We start from the raw sequence: 21,600 nt of genomic DNA, 5'->3' as shown, positions 1-21,600 counted from the left end.
TGTAGTTTATATGCATTGTGCTGTGTTTTACGAAGCTTTGGCAACACATACTGAACTATGTCATGCCAATAAAGCATTTTGAATTGAATTGAATTGATAGAATAATACAGAGAGGATGGCCAAGAGAGGGAGAAATCGAGAAAGAGGATGAGAGAGTGATAGAAAGAGGGGTTGAGAGAAAGAGAGAGAGAGGGTAATAGCGAGAGAGGATGAGCGAGAGAGATAGAGTGATAGAGAGAGGGGATGAGAGAGATGGACTGATAGAGACAGTAAGGATGAGAGAGGGAAAGAAAGGGGAAGCTCTTGTGGGGTCCCTCGTTGCAGACGGAGTAAAGAGGAGTCCGTTTGAGCAGGGATCTCCAGCCCTCCTGCTTGTTTGGTTCAGGAGCTTTTGTGGAATCAGGGTGCTACAGAGGGAACTGCAGAGAGCAAACAGAGCAGAGGCGGGACAACAGAGCGAAAAAACATCAATCGCCCCTTTTTCACGCTCCCAGGGAAGCACTGAACTCTGGGATACGCCACTGTGTCTTCCCTGCTCAAGTGCTGCTAGATTTCATCTTTCCCTCCGTGCCTCCTACTCTCCCTCCCTCTCTCCTTCTCTCCCCCCCTCCCTTGCTGGGGAAGGGGGGGGGGGCAGAGCAATCGCAGCCAGGAGGAGGTGCAGTGATGGGGCATGCCTCCAAGTACAGGCTGTATTTCCAAATCAGGGGGGAAGGGGGAAAGATCAGGAAGCAGGAAGGAGGAGGTTTCACTGGTCCAACCGTAAGAGAATACTGAGGCAAAAAACAGTAATCAGAGGAACTATTTTTATGGAAATCCATGAATTCCTAAAGCTTCTTTAAAAAGTAATCTCATCACAGTCCTTTTTTACCTGTTGATGTGGCAGATGAATGGAATCGACTTGTCAACACGTCAAATTTTAATGCATCTACAATGATGCGTTCGTTTTTGACACGTCGAGGCGGTGAGATGTGGAAAGCCAAGCGTAGCTTATCTTAAGGGGCACATCACAATCTCATGAATGCAGCCGAACGAATCGGCACACCCTGGAAATGCAGCGGTGACACATGCCACCGATGCAATCTGCTCCGCACGATTCCCGCATTGCTATTGGCTGAGGTTCTTTTTTAAAAGTGTTGATGCTGGCAACAATGCCATGTTGACACATCAACTCCTGCCGTGTCAGCAGATAAAAAAATCACCTTGATGAGATAGCTTTTTAAAGAGGTTTTAGCATCGATGGCTTTCCATATATTTTCCTCTTTAGCTTTCTTTATGGATGTGTCTGTCAGAGCCAACCTGGCGTCTGTCTCACACACACCTGGCACACCAGCATCTGCAAAGTACAGCAGGTACTGGTGTGCTAGAGGAGGACGTGGAGGAGGAGGAGGAGGAGGAAGAGGAGGGTACTGGTGCTCTAGAGGAGGACGTGGAGGAGCAGGAGGAGGAGGAGGAGGAGGAGGAGGAGGAGGGTACTGGTGCCCTAGAGGAGGATGTGGAGTAGCAGGAGGAGGAGGAGGAGGAGGGTACTGGTGCCCTAGAGGAGGATGTGGAGGAGCAGGAGGAGGAGGAGGAGGAGGGTACTGGTGCCCTAGAGGAGGATGTGGAGGAGCAGGAGGAGGAGGAGGGTACTGGCACGCTAGAGGAGGACGTGGAGGAGCAGGAGGAGGAGGAGGGTACTGGCACGCTAGAGGAGGACGTGGAGGAGCAGGAGGAGGAGGAGGGTACTAGTGAGCTAGGGGAGGACATGGAGGAGCAGAAGGAAAGAAGGGTACTGGTGCACTAGAGGAGAACTGGGGTAGCAGAGGAGGAGGAAGGTACTGGTACTCTACAGTAGGATGTGGAGGAGGAGGAGGAGGAGGAGGAGGAGTGTACTGGTGCCCTAGAGGAGGATGTGGAGGAGCAGGAGGAGGAGGAGGGTACTAGTGAGCTAGAGGAGGACGTGGAGGAGCAGGAGGAGGAGGAGGGTACTGGTGCCCAAGAAGAGAACTGGGGTAGCGGAGGAGGAGGAAGGTACTGGTGCCCTAGAGGAGGACATGGAGGAGCAGGAGGAGGAGGAAAGTACTGGTGCGCTAGGGGAGGACGTGGAGGAGCAGGAGGAGGAGGAGGAGGAGGAGGAGGAGGAGTGTACTGGTGCCCTAGAGGAGGACGTGGAGGAGCAGGAGGAGGAGGAAGGTACTGGTGCCCTAGAGGGGGACGTGGGAGCAGAGGAGGAGGAGGAGAAGGAGGAGGGGGGTACTGGTGCCCTAGAGGGGACTTGGAGGAGCAGAAGGAGGAGGAGGGTACTGGTGCCCTAGGGGAGGAAGCAGAGGAGCAGGAGGAGGAGGCAGAGGAGGAGGAGGAGGAGGAGGAGGAGGGAACATTTGTTCTCTGCAGAAGGAGCAGTGTGGGATCCAAACGGCAGCGGCTGCGTTTGATCTGAAAATAACTCAAACAAAAGGGGCTTTGCTCCCGAGTGTGACATGAGAGAGGCTGCCAAGAACTCACCCACGCACCCCCCCTCCCCACTGCACCCCCCCGTTTCCTATCTGTTTTCATCTGCTGTGAGACTGCAACCCGCCCCATGTGGGTAAAAACAGGAAGCTTCAAAAAGGCATTATTAAGCCACACTGCTGGCCTCCCCAGAAACCCACCATTCCAGAGCTCTTAATGCTGACAGCTGTAGTGGAGAAAATCAAAGGGAAATGCTCTCGCTCTCTCGCTCTCTCTCTCTCTCTCCCTCTCTCTCTCTCTCGCTCTCCCTCTCTCTCCCTCCCTTTCTCTCTCCACCTCCCTCTCTCCCTCTCTCTCTCCTCCCTCCCTCCCTCCTCCCCCCCTCTCTCTGCGTGTTTCTCCTCTCACGGGTGTGTGTTGACAGAATTGCAGTTTCTCCGCTGGCTGCTCAGTGAGAGTCTCACAGGCGTCCCAGCGGCCCCGTCACCCTCGGCAGCAGCAGCGGCGGTTTTACGTTGCGTGCGTCGCTCCCATGTGACCCTCCTCGTTCTCTCGAGCAGGGGCACGGTGCGGGTAACGGCTGGGCCGGACCTGGGTGTCGAACCCCTGACCTTCTGGTCATGAAGCCAGGCTCCTTGGCACTCCCGGGACAACCCGCTGCCCTGCCGGGCCACTGAGGTGGTGCTTTGAGGTGTTTGGGTCGGGCGTTTATGCAGCGCTGGATTTAGGGTAACGGAGTAAGAGGCGCAGGAACTGTCGAAAGCTGCAAGGTGGTAAATCCCCTTTTCGGTGGCAAATCCCTGGCTTGGATGGTAATTTGGATGATAAATCCACTGTTTGAGTGGTAAATCTCCTGTTTGGATGGTAAATCCCCTTTTTTGGTGGTGAATGCGCTGTTTGGGTGGTACATTCCCTATTTTAGTGTTGACACGGGGGGGTATTTTCTTACTTACTTACTCACTCACTCACTCACGGTGGAGTGGCTACAGGGTCCTGATGTGCAGTCTGCTAAAGGAACAGGTGTTTCACGGGTCCAGTGTCTTTGGAGGAGAGAAGAGGGTTTGGGAGATGCTGGGATGGGGATCAGAATTGTGGGATGTGGGTATACTTAGTGCCCCCCCACACACATACTCTCTCTTCACTTCCTGTGTACTTTATTCTGTGTGACAGATTGGTGTAATCATTCACAGGGAATGTTTGGTACGGGCAGCCAAGGATTTAGTAGAGGGGAGACATTAAAGTGCGCAAACACACACACACACACACACACACTACTCTTTCTCTCTCCCTCACACACACACACACATACACACACACAGTCTCACACTCCTCGTTTCAGTGTTATAGTGAATTGTGTACCTGCTCAGAATAAGTACTCATTTTGGGGCAGTAGATTCTGGGACTGAACCCAGGAGATTGTTCCTGCTTCATAAACCAGGCAGGCTGGGCTCCCTCCTCACCAACCAGCAAACGAGTGAGCAGCTCAGCCGTACTCTGGAGGGAGAGGTGAGTCTGCTGCTGAGCTCTGATATGGGGACACAAATCACACACACACACACATACGCACACACACATCACATGCCCCCACACACACACACACACATACGCACACACACATCACATGCCCCCACACACACACACACACACACCACATACCCCCCCCACACACACACACACACACACATCACATGCATGCACATACACACACTGATTCATCACATATGCACACACATACGCACACATCACATTACATACGCACACACACACACACACACACACACACTTCACATACATGCACACACACACACACACACACACACATCACATACGCACACATCACGTACGCACACAAACATCACATACACACGCACACACACACACACATCACATACGCACACATGCACACATTACATACCCCCACACACATGCAAATACACACACACACACACACACACACGCAGAGCGAATTGAACTTCCACTGCGTTTGAACTTTATAAAGAACAAACGTGGCCGTTGAGTTGCTATGGGAGACTGGGGCCTCATTATACCAGAAGAGTGCACGGAGCTACCATGCAGTCATGAACCGTGAGCGGCTCATTCATTTCATTGTGTTTTTTTAACAGAGAGCAAAACTCATTCTTCGGCTCCAGCGAGGCATAGATCGGCAACTCTTTCAGCTCTGAAAGGGTTATGTAGGGTTCTGAAAGGGTTATGTGGGGTTCTGAAAGGGTTATGTGGGGTTCTGAAAGGGTTATGTGGGGTTCTGAAAGGGTTATGTGGGGTTCTGAAAGGGTTATGTAGGGTTCTGAAAGGGTTATGTAGGGTTCTGAAAGGGTTATGTAGGGTTCTGAAAGGGTTATGCAGTTAATGAAACCTCAGTCTCGCATTACTGTCCAAACAGTTAACTTCTCTGACAGCCTTTTTTGTTGCTTAGTGGTAAAACTGAGGCACTTTTGGGGGTCAGATCATCCTTGTATTCTTATCGTTTAAACTTCTGTCTCCTGACCGTTGAATCTGAAACATAAAAATTTGATGCGCAATTTGAAAACCCTGAGTGTGGCAGTACACTTTGCTGCCAACGGAAGGTCCTGTACTGTACAGCACCTAACGCTCCTGAACGTTCTGGGGAGGGGGAAAGGACAAGAGGAACATAGGGTTTCCTCCTTTCACAGCCTGCTACACTACTGTCACACGAAGAGTGAACTTGTTTCTGACTAAAACCATCCGAAACACACACACACACACACATATCACATACTCACCTATACACACAGGCACACACACACACACACACACAAACACACACACACACTCATCACATACCCACCTATATACACACACACACACACACACACACACTCATCACATACCCACCTATACGCACACACACACACGCACACACGCACGCACACACACAAACACATTTTACATATCCTTGTTTAAGGGTTGCGCAAACAGTGATTTAGCCTGGCTTGCTTTTCATTGTGGTGTTTGTCTTATAACGGCATCTTAAGGATAACTCTCTCGGTTTTTGAATAATTTACAATTGCTGGGTTAACATTCGACAAAAAGCTCTTCTGGTTGCGCATATCGTGCTGCGCAGATTGGACGACAGCGCTTTCTTCTGGCATAAATCATATCCATAGCCCGTCTGTGCGAAGCAGCGATATGACTGTGATAGCGATTAAAGCCGCGCGTCTGTTTTGTTAGGCGAGGGGAATTGTCTCGTGAGGTTTGGGGAATTGTGTTTTTCGCGTCAGATTTTTCCAGGGTTTTCGGTTCGGCATCGCATCTCTCCGCACGTTTTGGGTCCGAGAGCATCTCGAATCGAACCGAAAGAGGAGAGAGAGAGAGAGAGAGAGAGAGAGAGAGAGAGAAGAAAGGTCTGAAGTCAATAAAGAAGAGGAGGAGGGTGCTGGAGGAGATGATGAAAGTGGAGATGTTGGTTTGAGCCCCGGCTCTTCAGACTCGGTCAGGCGGCTGCTGAACTCCGAAGAGGAGGAAGAGGAGGAGGAGGAGGAGGAGGAGGAGTGATTGCTCTCCTCGGGGTCTAATGGCAGAACTCGAAGCCGAACCCCACCCCCCCCCCCACCCCCCTTCTGCTAACCCTGACCTCGGTTAATTTCTGAAATAAGGGGATTGTCTCTTTGTGCTTTTCACATCACTTTTATTAGAATCGCTACCCCCCCCCCCACCCAAGCCCCAAACCCCAAACCCCAAACCACCCCCATAGCAGTCCAGCTCCCTTAGCTGAGCATGTTCAAATTCAGGAGATATTTAGATATTTAGTAGAGAGGGACTCAGTGGATGAGGTCTGCTGACTGACATTGTCCTTCACGGACATCACAGCTGAGCAGCCTGGAAACCTGTTCTAGTCGTAGTCGTTCTGTTGTTGCGTAATTACATTTTTTTTGGAACGTTCTGATTATAAAACGCAAAGTGTCTGAATATCTTTTACGCAGGAGCGATGTGTTCTTTTTTTTTTTGGATTCTTCGCGGAAGAGAAAGCTGAAATTGGTTCGGTTTCATTTCAGACCTTTGCCACGGTGTATTTCTTTTCACCCCCCTTCTTTTTTTCTTGCACGGCTAATAATTCGAGCCACCTCCCAGAAAAATAAAAAACACTTTTTTGGTGGAGCGTCGTGCTGGCACGGGAAGTTTCGTCGCTTGAAGCGGATCGCGGTCAGGACCGCGAGCGGCGCGATTAGACAGGAAATGACGTCGGCGGTGGATCGCTCCCCGAGCGACGATCCGCCGGGCCGCTCGTTGCGCCGGCGCGGTTCGCCGGGAGGGGCGGGGACGTCGTTTATTTTACCGCGGTTACCGTGGCTCCTGGTTAAACCCGCGCGCCGCTAAGCGTGGAGCTTCGTTAATTGGGGGGAAGGGGGGGGGGGGAGAGAGCGCGTGCAAACGAGCAATTAAGACGAAGCAGGCTGTCTCTGCCTCTCGCGCGCCGAACGGCTCGTTCGAGAGACCGTTTTAGGCTAATCCGTCTCGCGCGGTGTTAGCGCCTCTGCCGCTCTCCTGTTGTTGATTGGGCGAGGTGCTCAGCCCCGTGTTTAAACTGTCTCTGATTACAATAGGGCTGGAGTTAAAATAGCAGCAGACTCTCAAACGGCGCTCTTCCTTTCGCTCTGTGGGTTAGGCTGAACGGGCTTCCAGCACAAAACACACCCTCTCAGTTTCACTCAGAAACATTCTGGCTTTTTTGTACTCGGGGAGGGAAAGGGAGAAGGCTTCACATCCTCTTTGAGGAGGAATCCTCAGGAGAAACGAACAGAAGCGAAAGAAGCGACTTGTGTGGTTCTTCAGCAGATGCTGTGTTTTGACATTAATGATCCCGGCTCATAGCCGATGACATGTCCCCCTCCTCTCTCTTTCTGCTTGTGTGTGTTTGTCTGTGTGTACGTGCGTGTGTGTGTGTGCGTGTGTGCGTGGACGTGTGTGTGTGTGCGTGTGTGCGTGAACGTGCGTGTGTGTGTGTGCGTGTGTGCGTGGACGTGTGTGTGTGTGCGTGTGTGCGTGAACGTGTGTGTGTGTGTGTGTGTGTTTACTACAGTCTCCCCAGCTGAGGAGGTGGATGCCGGACAGAGTCGGTACTCTCCAACACGTGACACAGAGGTGGAGATCCACCTGGTTACTACGGCGACTCCCATCCACGTCCCCAACCACCACCCTGCCACCTTCACGGGCTTCTCCCGCCATCAGGACCCCGTCTCCAAAGACTCGCCAGCCCCCCCTTCTCCCCTGGGGGGCCACTCTTTCGCTGACCTCCTGCCCCGAATGGACATGCCCACCTTCTCTGACATCACCAGCACCACAGCGGCCACACCCCCCAGAGTCTCCACGGCGAACCCCCTTCCTGAGCTGCGTGATTCCGTGGCGCCAGAGGGCGTGGCCTCTACTAAGAGTGGGAGGGGCTCAGATGCTCCCCCTCCAATGGGCGCCTCCGCCCACACCACCTCCACCAGAGAGCAGCCCGCTGTCGGGGAGGCAATCACCATGGCAACCAGCCCTGCCAGCGACAGGACATTGGTGAGGGAGGGCGGGACGGAGACACAGGAGCCAATGGGCGCTGAGTGGAACGCGGGCCCAGCCAGTGAGGTCACGGCTGTGACATCATCATCATCATCCCCCGGAGAGGATGAGAAGAGCACGACAACTTCCATAATCACCACCACCGCTATCACCACCGCACAGGGCCCAGGTACAGCATGCCTTTCCACATGCTCTCTGAATGAATGAATGCATGAATGAATGCATGAATGCATGAATGTTCTGTTAATGCCCTGAGGAGGGGGGGTTGTGTGGTGATGTGTTTTAAAGCTCGCAGCTTGGTGTTCTTCATACATGAACATCTGTGGGACTGGTATTCCAGAGCCCCTCCCACTCCCACGGTGGGGGCGGGGCTCAGGAACACAACCGCCAGCTGACCAGGAACAGCTGTGGAGAGGCACCAAGTGCTGGGGGCATGACCCGGTGCTGTGGGTGCGTTCAGGTGCTTGTTGGGGAGAGGGGGAGAGGGGGGTGGGTGGCGGGGCGTGTCCACAAGTTCATTTATGCAGTTTATCCAGCAGCCCCCTTCAGAGAGATGGATGTCCCATTTGGGACCTGGAGAGGGGGGGGGGGCAGGGCCTAGGGAGAGACGGATAGCCTCTGTTGGGGATGGAGCGCACGTCCCCTCTTTATGATGTAGGCTCCGGCAGAATGAGCTGGAAGGGAAGACGTGACCAGAGACAGAGAGAGAGAGAGAGACTGGGAAAGAGAAAGAGAGAAAAGGAGCGAGAGAGAAAGGCAGACCTTTGCTCTCCTCTTAAACTCCTCTCATAAAAGGGAAAGGAAAGAGCAGAGAGAGCAGAGAGAGCAGAGAGAGAGCAGACGGTCCCTGGCGGCCGGTGCCTCTGGACCGGACCGGCAGATAAAGAGGTCGCCCGAGCGGAAAGGGCTTCAGAGTGCCAGAGAACGCTGTGAGACTGACCCCCGCACCTGAGCTCTCCACCCAAACCCCAACCGCTCACACCTGAGCTCTCCACCCAAACCCCAACCACCCACACCTGAGCTCTCCACCCAAACCCCAACCACCCACTGCCCCCTCCAATCCCTCTGCACCTGAGCTCTCCACCCAAACCCCAACCACCCGCTGCCCCCTCCAATCCCTCCGCACCTGAGCTCTCCACCCAAACCCCAACCACCCGCTGCCCCCTCCAATCCCTCCGCACCTGACTCTCCACCAAACCCAACCACCCGCTGCCCCTCCAATCCTCCGCACCTGAGCTCTCCACCCAATCCCAACCCCACACCTGAGCTCTCCTCTCAGACCACAACCACCCTGCCCCCCAATCCCTCCGACCTGAGCTCCTCTCCCAACCCCAACCACCGCTGCCCTCCAACCCCTCCGCACCTGAGCTCTCCACCCAAACCCCCCACCTGAGCTCTCCTCTCAGACCCAAACCCCCACCTAGCTCCCACCCCACCCCCCACCTGAGTCCCTCCCAGACCCAACCCCCCCACCTGAGCTCTCCTCCGAGACCCCAACCCCTCGCTGAAATGACAGGAATGTCAATTAAAACAGAAAAAGAGAGAGAGAGAGAGAGAGAGAAGTGGGATTGTAGAGGTAGGGGTATAATTTCGTGGGCGTTCCTGAGATATCTTTTCCTCTGTCTTTGCAGTTCCCTGCAGTGCCAACCTCACAGCCCCTGAAGGGTACATCGAGGTTCCTCCTGCGTCCGGCGCCTGGTACCAGCCCGGCCTGGACTGCACCTTCACCGTGAGCGTCTACATGGGCTATGGGGTGGAGATCCAGGTCAGTGCCCATCGACGCTAGCAGGGCTAACGGCGCTAATGCCACTGATGCTGCTGCTAATGCTGCTAATGCTGCTAATGCTGCTGCTGCTGCTGCTGCTGCTGCTGCTGCTAATGCTGCTAATGCTGCTGCTGCTGCTAATGCTGCTAATGCTGCTAATGCTGCTAATGCTGCTAATGCTGCTGCTGCTGCTGCTGCTAATGCTGCTAATGCTGCTAATGCTGCTAATGCTGCTGCTGCTAATGCTGCTAATGCTGCTAATGCTGCTGCTGCTGCTAATGCTGCTAATGCTGCTAATGCTGCTGATGCTGCTAATGCTGCTAATGCTGCTAATGCTGCTAATGCTGCTAATGCTGCTGCTAATGCTGCTAATGCTGCTAATGCTGATATTATCCGTGGAGCCTGAGCTCCACTGACAGAGCCTTACCCTCGTATACGGACCAGATCAAGTAGAAAACTACACAAGAGCAGGGGGACTAGAATCAATGGCCGTGTGGTCAGTATTTCAATATCTGAGAAGGTACTATATCATTTAGCTCTCTGGAAAACTTTTTGTTTGTAGAAAAATCATACATGTGTATGGGCAAACATATGATAATGTTAGTACTGTTACATTTTATCTTTAACTGCAGTCATCTGTGGCCGTGATTGGCTGGTCTGTCGAAGGACAGCTCTCTGTGGCTGTGATTGGCTCATCTGCTGAGGGACAGGTGTCTGTGGCTGTGATTGGCTGGTCTGTTGAAGGACAGCTCTCTGTGGCTGTGATTGGCTCATCTGCTGAGGGACAGGTGTCTGTGGCTGTGATTGGCTGGTCTGTTGAAGGACAGCTCTCCGTGGCTGCGATTGGCTCATCTGCTGAGGGACAGGTGTCTGTGGCTGTGATTGGCTGGTCTGTCGAAGGATGGCTCTCCGTGGCTGCGATTGATTGGTGTTCTGTGATCACTGTGTCGGGCCAGTCACACAAGTTGTCTGATGAGTTCTCCGATAAGTCCTCTCAAACACTTCTTAAATGTTCTCATGAATGCTTCCATGCAGTGGCGTGTTCAGTAGTGCAGTTTCAATGGGAACGGTGGGAAAAGCATATCAGGAAACAGACACCTCATTTTTAACACCGTTCCTGAGTGTCTGCGTTCCAGATTCATTTACTTATATTACATTTATTTATTACGTACTTAGCCCCATTCGCCTACACTAGGCTCACCGACGCTAATTCAGAAGGAATATGGGGATGCTTCTCTGCCGAGGTTGCTATGGGACTTTCATTTTTGGATGCTGAGCGTGTTTTTTGGCGAGGCTTTCCTTCCACCCCCACACACAGGACAGCAGCGGTTGCGACCGATCTCACAACATTAAAAGCGCTTCGCGAACCTGCCCCTGTTGTAATTACGGGCATCAGAAAAGATGTTAACGAGCTTCTATTCCACGAAAGACAGAAAGAGCTCGCAAAGAGAGGGTCGGTCACGCCACAAGCCCCGTGGCTGCTGGGACTTTTCGAGGCCTGTTTTTCACCGAGCCATTATCGTCCTGAGAGCTTTTCTTTTCAAAAGGCTGCATCAGCAGGGAAAAAAAATAAAAAATAAAAAATAAATCCCCCGAAGTCCATTTTGCGCAAAGTCGACGAAAGCAGACCGCGTTATTTTCGGGGACGCGAGCTCGATGTCGCCCTCGACCCGGCCCGGCGTCCTCTAAAACGCGAAGCCCGGAAAACGGAAATGGGAAAGCAGCGCTAAAGGAAGACGCGGCGTCGTTAGCCGAGAGCTCGGCCGACCCGAAAAAGAGGAGAGAGGACGCGCTCCGAAACCCTTTCGGGGAAAGTCGTTCCTCGCGAGCCCTTCGGGAAATCAACAGGAAGAGGGGGTCCGCTTGCAGACGCGGCAATTTTTTTTCTTCGTTTTTTTTATGAAAGGACGGTGGAGTTTGTTATCTCCCTCCCCGCTCCGACATTTACAATTATGCCTCAATCGATACGCTCGGGAGGAGCCCTGGGGTGAAAAAAAAAAATTTTGTTCGTGCCAAAAATAAGTTTGCGACTTTTCCATCTCCTCTGGATGGACACGGGGATGAGTGCGGGGAGACGGGCATGAGCGCGGAGGCGTGCCGTTGAAGGTCGAAGGTCAAAGGTCAGCGCTGCGGTTATGGGCCCTCTGGGCTCCTCCTGAATGTAGCCGTGCCGGATATCGGCGGCGTTAGTGCCGTCTGTTTTGTGCAGCGCCCCCTGCTGGTCATTCAGTGTCACGGCGGGCAGGCAGCCCGTTTCCCCGGGAGACCAGGAGCTGCATTTCTAACCGGAGCGCGCGTGGCTCCGCCTCCGACGCACCACGCTGCCGCAAAACCGCCGCCCCCCCCTCCCACCTTCACAATGACCCGCGACTCTGTGAAGGGCATCGGACGCCAGCTCCACCCCCCCAGCCCCGCCCCCCTACCCCCGCCTCGCGGCACCGAGAAGGACGTTCTCCCTCGGACATCGCTGAAAGGCGTCCTGCTTCGCGCTGGCTTTTAATTGGACGGCCGCCGTCACGGATGAGTCCCAGAGGGCAGAGGAAATGTGTAATATGAGAATAAAAAATCCCCCGCGGCTGTAGAGCTGTCTCCTCCCCCACTCCCCCGCCCACCTGTCCCCGCCCCCTCCCCAGGGGACGCCTGTCACTGCCAGATCTGCATTTACGTATTTCACAGTCATTGTGGTCCTCCGCGTGAACTCACACTGAATACACACTTAGCCATAACCGCTCCGGTCCTCACAACGTTGGCGCGACGTCAGTCCGTGTGCGTGAGCGAGGAACCCTCGGGCGATCTCCGTGGAGCCGACGCCTCCCGGCCCGCCTGCCCCCCCCACCCCCCCACTGGTTAACATGCGGCGGGAGTCGCCGCGGAAACGCCTCCCCCTCCGTCTTCCTCCTTAAATTATTCAAGGAGAGTTTACGCCGGGGAGCTCCGCCCTTTAATTAAGGGCTTATGGATTACCCGCCGGCTCCCCGTGTTTGTTTACGCCGCTCTTTAATGCCCTGCTTGTTAAAACGTCTCTCAGGCGACGCTCAACTTAATTAAAGAGGCCTTGGCTTCGGGGCCCACAGAAAAAAAAAAAAAGTAAGAGTTTGGATTCACAGGTGATGCGAATGTGCCTGTTGCATCGTGGGGTGCTTTACTTCTCACTTTTATTTATTGGGATTGGCACACATTCCTTTCAAATTCTTTTCAAATTCTTGAGTGGTCCTATTAAACCTTCATAAAGCATGCATAACACCTTTATTACCACACAATAACTCAGGAGCACTTTGTTATAAACTGTTATAAACCATTTGTAAGCATGTCTGCAGAAATTTAGGTCATAGAGTTGACATTAATCGAAGTGACATCATGGGACGTGCTGAGAGTCATGTGACTGGAGGGCCGAGGCCCAGGGATCCCGAAGGCTCTCGGTGAAAACCGTCAGACGGGCTTGCGCCCGCGGTTACGCTCGCTACCTGTCACCATGACGACGCGGGGCTCAGGTCTGAGCCCCTGGCTACCGAACAGGAAGTCTTGCTGCACGCGAATCACTGGTGCCGTGTCACAGGGAGCAGGGGTGAGGCGGGGGGGGGATTTCCCTCTAACAAGACCTCACATGACACCGCACCCCCCCACCCCCCCCCCGCCACCGCATCCCAGAAGCCCATAGGACACCAGGCTCCCCCTGACTCCACGCTATTGGCTGGAAAGTGGGAGGTTGCATTAGCGGGGAACGCAGCCGGGATAGCTGGATAGCTTTCAGCCATCGGCAGATGGAGTGACCACAGCGTATGACAGCAGGAAGCGGCAATGTTTCTGCACATATTTCATTTGCTGGCACCCTTTAAAAGAGTTTAAATTTTAATAAAAATGGCCACTGCTGATTCTTGTCACTTCCTTCACTTCCCCTGTTACACGAGAGCCTCTGCCTCCCAATCAACTCTGTAGATGTGTGAGTTACAGTCCTGGGGCAGATTCATATATGCAGTACTTCATCTCCTTGGATTTTGGGGTTCGTTTAGCACTGACTACAGCTGCTTGAGATTTCAGTGCGTTCCAACAAATCTTACAGATCCAACGTCTCTTCGGGTGCTCACTTACAAGCGACTATTTATTTTAAAATCAGATCAAATGAAACTTTATTTACATATCACAGTTCGTTCAATAATTTTCACGTTTTCACGAATAATTCATAAGAACTATTTGGACGACCCTTTTTTGTTTTAGAAGAGGAAGACAGGTTGAGGCTATTGCTGTGCATATCCCCAGGAGTTCTTAGTCTCCCGGTTTAGAAGCTCTGTGCGGATGACAGCTGAGTTGAACAGGGAGTGATTCTTGTCATTGCGCGTGTGTGTGGGCTGGTGTTCAGGGAGAGGTCGGTATTGATGTATCTCTGGGGGGGGTGGGGGGGAGGGGGTGTGGGGGGAGCGTTAATGACAGCCTTGTTTCTCTGAGATCAATCTGAGCTACTCGCCTGGCTGTGGCAGTTGCCAGCGCTGTGTCAATTACCGGCTCAGTGTGAGTGATTGCTGCCCCCACAGCGTGCCCAGGGGTGGGAGTACATACTGCCCAGGGGTGGAGGTGGATAGTGTCCAGGGGTGGAGGTGGATAGTGCCCGGGGGTGGAGGTGTGTGGTGTCCCGGGGGTGGAGGTGTGTGGTGTCCCGGGGGTGGAGGTGGATAGTGCCCAGGGGTGGGAGTATATACTGCCCAGGGGTGGAGGTGGATAGTGCCCAGGGGTGGAGGTGTGCGGTGTCCCGGGGGTGGAGGTGTGTGGTGTCCCGGGGGTGGAGGTGGATAGTGCCCAGGGGTGGAGGTGTGCGGTGTCCCAGGGGTGGAGGTGTGCGGTGTCCCAGGGGTGGAGGTGGATAGTGCCCAGGGTTGGAGGTACATAGTGCCCAGGGGTGGAGGTGTGTAGTTTCTCAGGGTGGAGGCATGTAGGGTCCTGTGTTGGAGGCTCGTAGAGCAGAACAGCAGAATAATAGGAAAATAACTGTTATTTTGTTCATCGTTTGGTGAGATTTCCCCTCGCGTTGAGGGGTAATTTACAGGCTGTGTGAGAAATGGCACGGGTTCCACACAGGAAACGTCTTCCCCTCATTATATCTCATTTTACATTTCATACCACTGCTGCTACTGTCAAAGAGGCCTAATTGTTTTTTGTTTTTTTTTTGCTGAATTTTGGAGCTGCTCCCAAAATGAATTGCTCCTACTCTACACACCCTCATTTCCTGCTCATTTCGTAAATCTGGAAAAAAAATAAAACCCATTTACGATGAGAGCCCTCAGCTGAGCTGCGAAGGCAGAGGATGAATATCACGAGCAGAACCCCTGGAAAGCAAAATTAATTTGTCAGATTCTTTTCCTCACAGCATCCCACAGCCTTCTCCAGGACCTGGCGATGGTAGAAATGATGGTGAAGATTATGGAGATGCTGATGAGGAAGATGATGATGATGATAATGGTGATGATGATGTTGCAGATGAGGAAGATGATGATGCTGATGAAACCCTTTTGCGTTATGTGCTATAATGTGCGTGAGCGTAGCTGGTAAAAATCTCGGACGATAAAACGGCATATATGAACAGCATACATAGTTTTCTATGCAACATATAAAACAGTAGCATCATCAGATTGTTACCTCAGGTTTTTAAAGCGATACGAAAATGTGAAAACGATACCCTGCCAGCACTGTGCGATCTGAACAGAGCCTACAGAACCTGCAGGTACAGCAGGGCGTCTGTGCGGGGGTGGGGGGGGGGAGGGCGGGAATGGGGGGGTCGAGGTGGGGGGGGGGGCACGGGGATCGGAGAGGAGATCTATAAGCAGTCCACCAAAGCCGTGGGCAGTACAGAGTGTATCGACTCCGGATCGATGCTCTCAACTGCTGGGGACTAACTAGCCCTCCGCCCGGGTTCGATGAGCCGCGCTCCCGCGGCCTCCGTCAGGGGGGGCTGGTGCCAGAGGTCCAGCGTCCCTATTGGTCAGTTGATGCGCCGGAACCTACGCGACCGCACGGGCTGCTGGTCCGGCTACTGCCCGCTCTGCCGTTCCCACCATTACATTACATTACACTTATTTGGCAGACGCTTTTATCCAAAAGCCACGTACAATAAGTGCATACCCAAGGCCATTGGAACAACTACAAAACACAGGTCTGATAAGGTACAATACTCATTATGTAACCGTTATTTATAGCCATTGAACACACAAAGTGCAGTTCACACTGAACGTTACTCTGACGTAACCTATGCTAGGTCAAACTAGGGGGCAGCACGGCACAATAAAATAGCCATCTCGGGTTACAATCTGGAAGGAGCTCTGTCGGGTTTCTTTTTATGGACGAAGTGTAGCACAGTGGGTAAGGAACTGGGCTTGTAACCGAAAGGTCGCAGGTTCGATTCCCGGGTAAGGACACTGCCGTTGTACCCTTGAGCAAGGTACTTAACTGAAATTGCTTCAGTATATATCCAGCTGTATAAATGGATACAATGTAATATGCTATGTGTTTAATGTAACGACAAAAGTTTGCCACCTGAAATGGCTGCAGGTGGAGTATTGAGAGCCCTGTTGTGGGGAGGTGGATTGGCCTGGTGAAGGGTCTCTTCCGCTGCCTGGAGTCGGTTTGCACACGGCACGTGGTGCTGAACGGGTCACGGGACGGAAACGGACGGGGGGTGCCATGTTTTTTCGGCGACTCGCGGATCCAAATCGCCCCGGACCCCGTTGCCGTGGGCGGGTCCGAACGAGCAAGGTCTGACAGCGCATGACGGCTGGACCCACCGTGTAAGCCACCCACAGATGGGTCGGTTCTGGGGTCTGGAGAGAGCTGTAGGGGGCGCTCTGCCAGAGCAGAACCACAGGGAGAAAGGGTGTGTAGTTGGAGCGTCTCCAGTTTCTCGGTGATCCACCTCACAGGAACTTGTGAGCATGCGCACATTTTTCAACATTTCCATCCAATCTATACGATCTAAATCTGGGCTGCCCAAGTCCTGTTCCTGGAGATCCTGTAGGCTTTTCTCTCCAACCTCCCTAACAAAGCACTGGTAGAATCAGGAGACTAGTTTAGAATCAGGCCAAGTAGTAGAATTAGGTTTGCCAAATTAGGGTTGAAATGAAAACCTACAGTGTAGTCCATCTCCAGGAACAGGGCAGCCCTGATCTAAATGGTCTGTCTCCCCAGTGGAACAAAGGCCTTCCAGGGCTCGTCAGCACCCCCTAGTGGCTGAGTGGGGAGAGCATGCAGATTGGGCGGTGGGTGGTGCGGCTGTGGAGGTGGGGGGTGGGGTGGGGTGGGGGGGGTGTAATCAGCCCCCCAGCCCTGCTCTCAGTGAGTTCTCATGCACAGACAGCTGCCTGGGCAGGTATTCCGCACACGCCGGGCGTGTGGAGATTAGGTTTGAGGGGGAGTGAGGGGCCGAAAGGTGTGTGTGGTGCGGACTGCGTAATGCCCGCCCCCCCCGGGCCTCCGCAGGGCACCTGAATAATTCAGCACTCATAAAGCATCTATTTACGTCGGGGGGACGGCTCCGATCACACTGGACTGAGTGCCTGCAGGCCGAGCCTGCAAACGTGTAACCCCCCCCCCCCAGCACCCCGCCCTCCTGCTCCCCCACCTCCTGCCCCCCGCCCCCCTGCCCCCAACACAGCTGCCGACAGCGCAGGCTGCCCCCTCTGGCCAAATCATGGAGAACCACTGCTTCGCTTCTTTATTTACTTTTACTTTTAAATGCCTTTTGATTTCTCTCTCTCTCTCTCTCTCTCTCTCTCTCTCATACACACACCTCTTCCTCTCTTTCTTGAGCTGCCTGTAGCCTTCACAGCCCCCCCCCCCACCCACAGGGCCTGGGACACCGTACTCCATTGTCCCCCCTTGACAGCGGCCCTGATCATCATCATTATCTTCATCATCATCAGCATCATCATCATCATTATTATTGCTATTATATCCAGATTTCTCGCTCCTGTATCAGTGCCCTTCTCTGTTACCCCCCCCCGCCTCGCGCGTGCCCCCCGTGTACCCCGCCCCCCCCTCGCGGGCCTGTGAGAGACTGAGGAGAGCTTAAACGGCGTAAAGACTCTGAGCCGGGGGAGGGGAAACCTCCGCTTACCCGCTCCGGCGGGATTAGCGGTCGCCGCGGTGACTGATGGAGGTGGACCGCGGCGCTGAGGCTCGTGGGAGATTAGGCCCCGCCGCTCCCGCCAGCCGGAGGTACCGCGGCCGCGATAGCGCCGACCTCCATCGCGCGCGGTCCTGCTCCTTCCGGCAGGTTCTTTTGTGTTAACGAACCGCCAGAGAGAGAGCAGCGCTCGAACAGTGCGTTTCTTACCGGGCCTCGTACCAGTGTGTTGATGCTGTAGCTCGTCATGCCTCCTAGTCTGACTGAGCATAGGCTGGGTCAGAGTAACGGTCACTGGTGACCTGGACTTAATGTGTTCATTACATTACATTACAGGAATTTAGCAGACGCTCTTATCCAGAGTGACTTACACAACTTTTTTACATAGCATTTTACATTGTATCCATTTGTATCCATTTATACTGAAGCAATTTCGGTTAAGTACCTTGCTCAAGGGTACAACGGCAGTGTCCTTACCCGGGAATCGAACCTGCGACCTTTCGGTTACAAGCCCAGTTCCTTACCCACTGTGCTACACTTCGTCCGTTATTCATGGCTGTGAATAACGGTTACTTAATGAGTATTGCACCTTATCGGACCTGTGTTCTGTAGTTGTTCCGATGACCTTCGGAATGCACTTAGTGTACGTCGTTTTGGAATGAACGCGTCTGCCAAATAAATGTAACGTAATGTTTCTGTAAGAGAGGTTAATGGCTGCCATTGTGGGTGATTAAAATCAAGCAATCATCTGAAATACTGTATTTATTATATCTTATTAGAGCAACACATCCAGATTATTTAAAAGAACATTGGGCTCTCTAAAAAGTGTTTTTCATGGGTACCATAGGAAAAGGGTACACCCCTTTCCCACTATAGAGCTGAACCAGGCTGGCTCATTATAGCCCCTTCCCACTGTAGAGCTGGAACCAGGCTGGCTCATTATACCCCTTTCCCACTGTAGAGCTGGAACCAGGCTGGCTCATTATAGCCCTTTCCCACTGTAGAGCTGAACCAGGCTGGCTCATTATAGCCCTTTCCCACTGTAGAGCTGAACCAGGCTGGCTCATTATAGCCCTTTCCCACTGTAGAGCTGAACCAGGCTGGCTCATTATAGCCCTTTCCCACTGTAGAGCTGGAACCAGGCTGGCTCATTGTAGCCCTTTCCCACTGTAGAGCTGGAACCAGGCTGGCTCATTATAGCCCTTTCCCACTGTAGAGCTGAACCAGGCTGGCTCATTATACCCCTTTCCCACTGTAGAGCTGAACCAGGCTGGCTCATTATACCCCTTTCCCACTGTAGAGCTGAACCAGGCTGGCTCATTATAGCTCTTTCTCCCAGGGTCTATACCTGTCCACAGACACTGATTAAAAAAAAGTAAAAACACCTCCACTTCTCTTTCAGACAGAGCGCAAAACACCATGTGAACACTTCATAAGAGACTTGGCGAGGCTCTTTTGTGCAATCTCCTTCGGCTAATTAGGTTAGCCTCGGCGACATTGTTCGCTTCGTCAGCCTTGTTACCGCCGCTTCGCTCCTCCGCGACGGATCGGCTGCGTCGCAGGTAATTGACAACGCCGCACGCATGGACGGACGCCATTATGCCTGTCTGCAGTATCCCCTACGGGGCACGAATATCGCTTTGCTTTGACAAGGAAGAACATTAACAAAGCCGTTAACGTTATGAACCCAGCCCTGGATTAGAAAGCAAGACTCTCCTAAAAGGCCACAAATCCACACGTTTAAAAAAAAAGAGACCACAGGGGTGAGCTCTAGCCTACGTGTGCGTCTGTTTCTGGATGCACCCCCCGAAGGCACTTTTCAGGAGGCAGCAGCGCAAAAACCGCTCTGACACCAGGGACGTGAATTCGGGAGGGCTTCCCTCAGGTTCTCCTGCGTTTGGCCGGGTCCGCTCAGTCTCTCTTGCCTTGACTGGGGGGGGGTGCGCCCGCTGCAGTGTCTCCTTGGTTTAAGGCTGATTATGCACACGCGTCACACGCAGGCGTGACACCCCCGGGAGGGAGATGCGGCAGTCCCGGGGAGCACCGTTGTTTGCTGCATGGAGAGAGAGAGAGAGAGAGAGAGAGAGAGAGAGAGAGAGAGAGAGAGAGAGAGAGAGAGAGAGAGAGAGAGAGAGAGAGAGAGAGAGAGAGAGAGAGAGAGAGAGAGAGAGAGAGAGAGAGAGAGAGAGCAAGAGAGAGAGAGAGAGAGAGAGAGAGAGAGAGAGAGAGAGAGAGAGAGAGAGAGAGAGAGAGAGAGAGAGAGAGAGAGAGAGAGAGAGAGAGAGAGAGAGCACACCCACACGAACACGAAATCAAATAAACGGACACCTTCATTCTTCCCCCTCACGGGTTCTGGGCAAAAACAGTAAACTATAACAACAAGCTAAAATGACAAAGACAAAACTAAGTAAAATGGCTGATTAGCTAACGCAGCCCAGGTGTGTGTGCTCTCTCCACCAGCCGGTGCAGCCGAGACCAATCCGCCTCTCCGGCGGACCAAATGCCACAACAAGATATATACATACTGTATATATACACATACGGTTTCTCCTAAATGGGACTAATACCAAATAAACAAAGTTTGGGATGAAAAAAATGTTTGTTTAGGCCCACACAAGTTCCAAACCTAGTCTGTATATTCTCAAAAAAAACTCTACAGCACCACACCAAACGCCCATTTAGCTGCCACTGTCTCTCCATTCAGACCGACCAATCATTTTGAAATTTGTTCCCCACCGGGAGTGCCACCGCCCCCCGTTGTGTAAGCATCACACCGATGCCGAATATCAGTTTTGAGCGGGCCTTCACGTAATTTAAACAGGCGTGAGAATTGATATATATATATATATATTTTTTTTTTTTTTCAGACGAGGAACTTCAAATGTTTTAATTGCGTATTAATATCCTGCTTCTATACCCCCTTGTCCTCCCAGTCGTGTTAATTGGTAAACGGTAAATTACATTACATTACTTTACATTACATTCATTTGGCAGACGCTTTTATCCAAAGCGACGTACAAAAAAGTGCATTTTCATGATCGTAGACAACTGCTGAACACGGGTTCAGTAAGGTACAATTACTTATTTTGTACAGCTATTTCGAGCCGAGAACAATGAACACCAGTCTGGTCTAACATCTGCATGGTAAATGGACTGCATTTATATAGCGCTTTTATCCAAAGCGCTTTACAATTGATGCCTCTCATTCGCCAGAGCAGTTAGGGGTTAGGTGTCTTGCTGAAGGACACTTCGACACGCCCAGGGCGGGGTTTGAACCGGCAACCCTCCGACTGCCAGACAATTGGTCTTACCTCCTGAGCTATGTCGCCCCGTTCCATGCTATCCAGCTCGATTCCATGCTAGGTTGACTCGATCGGTGATTTCCTTCTTCTTTTTTGGACGCGCTCGACGCCGTCGACTTGTTTGCTCTGCTTTACGCGCTGCCCGTCCAGCTGAGTCAGGCGGGCAAACCTGCCCGTCTAGCTGAGTCAGGCGGGCAAACCTGCCCGTCTAGCTGAGTCAGGCGGGCAAACCTGCCCGTTTTAGCTGAGTCAGGCGGGCAAACCTGCCCGTCTAGCTGAGTCAGGCGGGGCGCTGGAGGTTTGCCCGTGACCGTTATCGTTTAGCTGACTGACGGTGGCTACGAGAGGGAGCCGCGCCTGTGGGCGATGCAGTAAACCAGTGGGTAATGCCCTTATTCAGACAGCCCTCTTTACGATGCGGACGGTGCACTTTGTGCTTTTTACGGTCCCGGCTC

At 52.8% G+C, this 21,600-nt stretch overlaps 1 protein-coding gene across 1 annotated transcript in view; it reads left to right on the top strand.

Annotated features, from left to right (window-relative positions):
- The first annotated feature begins 6,648 nt into the window (after positions 1-6,648).
- LOC135236748 (seizure protein 6 homolog) overlaps positions 6,649-21,600 on the top strand; it is an 81,287-nt gene continuing 66,335 nt past the window's right edge. The window contains exons 1-3 of the mRNA XM_064303261.1: positions 6,649-6,712; positions 7,493-8,140; positions 9,603-9,736. Of these exons, the coding sequence (XP_064159331.1) occupies positions 6,649-6,712; positions 7,493-8,140; positions 9,603-9,736 (846 nt within the window). The remainder of the gene's footprint in view (positions 6,713-7,492; positions 8,141-9,602; positions 9,737-21,600) is intronic.

Source organism: Anguilla rostrata, chromosome 12, assembly GCF_018555375.3.
Source record: "Anguilla rostrata isolate EN2019 chromosome 12, ASM1855537v3, whole genome shotgun sequence".
Classification (NCBI taxonomy): domain Eukaryota; kingdom Metazoa; phylum Chordata; class Actinopteri; order Anguilliformes; family Anguillidae; genus Anguilla; species Anguilla rostrata.
Note: the sequence above shows the minus strand (reverse complement) of the source record. Positions and strands in the feature narration are given on the sequence as shown.